The 5,000-nt window shown below is 45.8% G+C and overlaps 1 protein-coding gene across 7 annotated transcripts in view; it reads left to right on the plus strand.

The window, feature by feature from the left end:
- The window catches only part of fryl (furry homolog, like), an 84,031-nt gene that overhangs the window by 37,038 nt on the left and 41,993 nt on the right, over nt 1-5,000 (plus strand). For all 7 annotated transcript variants that reach the window (XM_027022637.2, XM_027022634.2, XM_027022635.2 and 4 more), the window contains 6 exons: nt 971-1,050; nt 1,283-1,363; nt 2,129-2,297; nt 2,803-2,895; nt 3,368-3,466; nt 3,690-3,791. In XM_027022637.2, coding sequence (XP_026878438.2) covers nt 971-1,050; nt 1,283-1,363; nt 2,129-2,297; nt 2,803-2,895; nt 3,368-3,466; nt 3,690-3,791 — 624 coding nt within the window. The remainder of the gene's footprint in view (nt 1-970; nt 1,051-1,282; nt 1,364-2,128; nt 2,298-2,802; nt 2,896-3,367; nt 3,467-3,689; nt 3,792-5,000) is intronic.

Consider the following 5,000-nt stretch of genomic DNA (forward strand, 5'->3'; position numbering starts at 1 on the left):
ATGTGTCTGCATCTGTGTGTGTGTGTGAGCATGTGTCTGCATCTGTGTGTGTGTGTGAGCATGTGTCTGCATCTGTGTGTGTGTGTGAGCATGTGTCTGCATCTGTGTGTGTGTGTGAGCATGTGTCTGCATCTGTGTGTGTGAGCATGTGTCTGCATCTGTGTGTGTGAGCATGTGTCTGCATCTGTGTGTGTGTGTGAGCATGTGTCTGCATCTGTGTGTGTGAGCATGTGTCTGCATCTGTGTGTGTGTGTGTGTGTGTGAGCATGTGTCTGCATCTGTGTGTGTGTGTGTGTGTGTGAGCATGTGTCTGCATCTGTGTGTGTGTGTGTGTGTGTGTGTGAGCATGTGTCTGTGTGTGTGTGTGTGTGTGTGTGTGTGTGTGTGTGTGTGTGAGAGCATGTGTCTGCGTGTGTGTGTGTGTGTGTGTGTGTGTGTGTGTGAGCATGTGTCTGCATCTGTGTGTGTGTGTGTGTGTGTGTGAGCATGTGTCTGCATCTGTGTGTGTGTGAGCATGTGTCTGCATCTGTGTGTGTGTGTGTGTGAGCATGTGTCTGCATCTGTGTGTGTGTGAGCATGTGTCTGCATCTGTGTGTGTGTGTGTGTGTGAGCATGTGTCTGCATCTGTGTGTGTGTGTGTGTGTGAGCATGTGTCTGCATCTGTGTGTGTGTGTGTGTGTGAGCATGTGTCTGCATCTGTGTGTGTGTGTGAGCATGTGTCTGTGTGTGTGTGTGTGTGAGCATGTGTCTGCATCTGTGTGTGTGTGTGTGTGTGAGCATGTGTCTGCATCTGTGTGTGTGTGTGTGTGTGTGTGAGCATGTGTCTGCATCTGTGTGTGAGCATGTGTCTGCATCTGTGTGTGTGTCTCTGTATGTGCATTCATCTCACATACCCAGTCTACTTTCAAAGATCCTAATGTTTCCCAGCGTACATCTTAGTGTGACTGAGGATGATGTTTTCTCTGTATAGATTCCTCTTCATCCTGTGCCAGATGCATTAGTCCATGAAGTCCTTAACCTGGCATTTAAGCACTTTAAACACAAAGAGGGGTAAGTGTGTGCTTTTAAAACTCTTATAATAAACCTGGATATACTTTATCTTGAGATGCAACCATACACTTTCTCCCATTAGGAAGCAGGTTTTATCTCTAAAGTGAATGAGTTTATGAGGTGACCACATCATAAATGTAACTCCTTAAAACTGACGTTCAGCACCCTTGACTGGCTTCAGAGTCCCCAGCCTTAAATCCTTTGTTGCTAAGCTCGTCGGTGTGATTGACAGGTGCTCGGGCCCAAACACTGGTAACGTGCACATCATAGCAGATCTGTTCGCAGAGGTTATCGGAGTTCTCACCCAATCCAAGTAAGTCAGGATTTCTTCCCGCCTCCTCATGGCAACCGTTCCTTTCCTATAAAGCCTCTTGTCTTTGTGGTTGTTGTTTGTTTGTTTGTTTGTTTGTTTGTTTGTTTGTTTGTTTGTTTTACTCTGTAATACCATTACCTCTCAAAGAGGTAGAGCTTACACATCATTCCTGGCACTTGCTCAATTTTGTCTAAAAAAATTCTATTTTTCTTTCGGCTTTTATAAAAATGCCATTGTGCCCGCTGCTCAGATGGCCTGCGGTTACTTCCTGTGTTGGAGCAGACAGGGGTTATGCTAGCGTTAGCTTCTCACTGCTCTTTGCTGCTGGATGGGACCAGTGATTTAGAGAAGCCCCAGACAGTTACAATTCCCATAATTCACCCTGAGCGCATGCTAACCCTCTGATCCACATGAACACAAAGCAGCCTGTTCAACCCCTTAATCTAATTTAACCTTGTAATAGCCTTGGATAGAAACTGATTTATCATAGGAGCGAACTGTCTGTCTGTGTTAGATGCTTCTTGTTGTTCTAAGAGAGGATGCAGTACATTGAGTGTTAGTGAAGCTGCATTTGTAAACAGAGCTCACTGATGGAATGAGTGTGGGCTGCTGAGACTGTACACATTCACCAGACATGCCAGTTAAAGCAGAAATGCAGACTTGAACAAATAATGATGACTGTCACATAGGGGACTTCCATAAGCTAATTGGGCTCATGTGTGTGTGTTTGTGTGTGTGCCTGCGCCTGTGTGTGTCTGTACGTAGGTTCCAGGCTGTGCGCAAGAAGTTCATCACAGAGCTGAAGGAGCTGCGTCAGAAGGAGCAGAGTCCTCACGTGGTACAGAGTATCATCAGTCTGATCATGGGCATGAAGTTCTTCAGAGTCAAAATGTACCCCGTCGAGGACTTCGAGGCGTCCTTCCAGTTCATGCAGGTGGAAACACACACACACACACACACACACACACACACACACACACACACACACACACACACACAGCTAGCAGGAGATTGTGCTATACAGTCTGCTCCCACTTTGAGCTTTTATAGAGGTTGTGTAACTTTGGGGGGGGGTTGGGCATCAGACAGACTGTTTAACTGCAATCCTGCAGTTCCGATTTTGTGGACAAGTCAGCATTGGTGTGCCTGTGTGTATGTTCACACAGATTTTGTTGAGTCCATGCCAAACCCAGACTGAAGGCTGATACAGGCAGTAAAAATCTACATGTAATATGTTCTGCCTTTTAACAGTGCAGTAATTCTGAGCGTTTTGATGGAGTGTGTGCTTACAATGAGTACTGTTTCATCACTTCTCAGTATGTGTACTTGACTGCTCCTGACTGTGGAGGTTAGTCATGCAGCGATGTTCCCCTGGCCACCTGTGAACTTTTGACTAGCCTGTTTTCCGTTATAACTCGCGTTCCCGTTTGTTTGTGCAGGAATGCGCCCAGTATTTTCTGGAAGTGAAAGACAAGGACATAAAGCATGCACTAGCCGGCCTGTTTGTGGAGATCCTCATTCCGGTCGCTGCCGTAAGTACCTCAACTCCACGACCACCAGGTCCCATGTCGAGACTGTATACCACCTGCTCGGCAGGTTTTGGGTCTCTGCGGTCGGCTGTTCTGCTCAGGAATGTGAGTGAATCCTCTGCTGCCGACACAAGCCTCTCAGCCTCTCGGGGTGGGCTGGGGTCTCCATCTACAGTGGCGCCAGGCAATTACACCCATTTATTCCACATGTGCAGATGTGCAGCCTTATGAGAGTTGCCACATACTCGCTCCTGAGCCCCGTCAGGACCGGACACTTAAGTCATAGCCCCCGGCACCCATTCCACAGGTCATGTGTGTGTCAGGGTCTGGCCAGAGGAGGCATGCGCTCACACACGTGTGCCACAAACACCTTTTTACTTTCTTTCTTTCTTTCAAATCAGTTTTGGTGGTGTTCATGTATTAAAGTGTGTGTGTGTGTGTGTGTGTGTGTGTGTGTGTGTGTGTTGCGTTGCAGGCGGTAAAGAATGAAGTGAATGTGCCGTGCCTGAAGAACTTTGTCGAGATGCTCTACCAGACTACCTTTGACCTCAGCTCCAGAAAGAAGCACTCGCTGGTAAAGCCCTGTGTGCTCTTTAATGTCTCCAGCACTTCTGTACCTGAGACTGGGGCCAGGACTGTGTCACCACTGCACTACCCTTCCTCATTTGCTCCTCTTCCTCAGTGTCTCCTCAGATCCTGCTTTTTGGGTTATTTTTAGACATGAGAATGGTGACAGCAAGACTGTTAATTGTCACCACTGACTAATTGTGTTTGTTTCTCTGTCTCTCTCTCTCTAGGCACTCTATCCTCTAGTCACGTGTCTGCTGTGTGTTAGTCAGAAGCAGTTTTTTCTCAGTAACTGGCACATCTTCCTGCAGAATTGTCTCTCGCATCTAAAGGTACAACTTATCCAACCAATCAGCTCAGAGTAAAATCACTGTCAGCCAATCTGCCCTCTGTAATATTCTCATCCCAGCTAATTATAATGCAGAACCCTGTATCTTACAGAGGAAAATTTGTTTTTTCTGTTTGTGAGTATATGATTGGCTTGAAACTACAGGACAAGTACAGTCTAATAGATAGATAGATAGATAGATAGATAGATAGATAGATAGATAGATAGATAGATAAATTCCTGGATCCAGTAATTCACATTTTAGGTAGATTTTAATCATGGGTTTAATCTGAGAGACTGATACGAACAGGTAAGTGCAAACCTGAGAGCAAGATTCTGAACTCCCAGTCCTGCGGGGTTAAAACTCTACTGAGCTGAATGTTTTCCCATCTCTAAAACTGCTGGTTCAGCTCTCCGGTACATGCGTGCAGCTGTTTTAATGCTCCTTCTGAAAGCATGTGGGGGTGTGTACACACAATTGCGCAGTTGTGTTTGCTTTGATGAAAGCTTTAAAAATGACTGGACTGCTGCTTAATACATGGTTCATTTTCTTGAGTCAATGATCCTTCTTACTTGTTTTTGGATCTCTGAGTAATTGCTTGTTCCTCCCATTATTTTCATGGTGTTGAAAGGTGATCCAGTGAAATCATGTGCTTGTGATTTAAGTGTGATTCAGTATTATTCCCCATCATTTGATTTTTGCTCCTTACCTGGTGTTGATTTAGTGCAGTGAGTGAGTGACTCGGACTCATCCACTCCTCTGTTGCACCAGTAATGAGGCCCTGCGAGTTTCACAACCAAACTGTATGATTCAGACTCCAGATCCAGTTTGAGCCATTCCTTACTTTGAGGGGGAGATCATTTAATCTGTTTGAGGATTAAATTATCATGGCTGTCAGTGGCCCAGTGGCTTTTGGGATTTGTAGTCTTAGTATCTGGATATTCCTCTATTAAAATACCTCCCTCTTTGTCATGCTCGATCTGCTCATTCTGCCTCCTAACATCATCATGTCCCACCTCCACCTACCCAAGTGCACTAACACTGCACTCAGCCCTCGGTCTCACTCTGTTTCTCTAATCACGCCTTCCTTTCTTGCGTTTGTCTAGTTGTCTCGTTGGCCAATCGGAGCCCTCTATACAGCTGCTTAATGACCTTGTTAATATCTCAGTTCACACTCTGAACTCTCGGGCGTATGTGCTGTATCTGTGTGCT

This window comes from Electrophorus electricus, chromosome 3 (genome assembly GCF_013358815.1).
Source record: "Electrophorus electricus isolate fEleEle1 chromosome 3, fEleEle1.pri, whole genome shotgun sequence".
NCBI classification, from domain to species: domain Eukaryota; kingdom Metazoa; phylum Chordata; class Actinopteri; order Gymnotiformes; family Gymnotidae; genus Electrophorus; species Electrophorus electricus.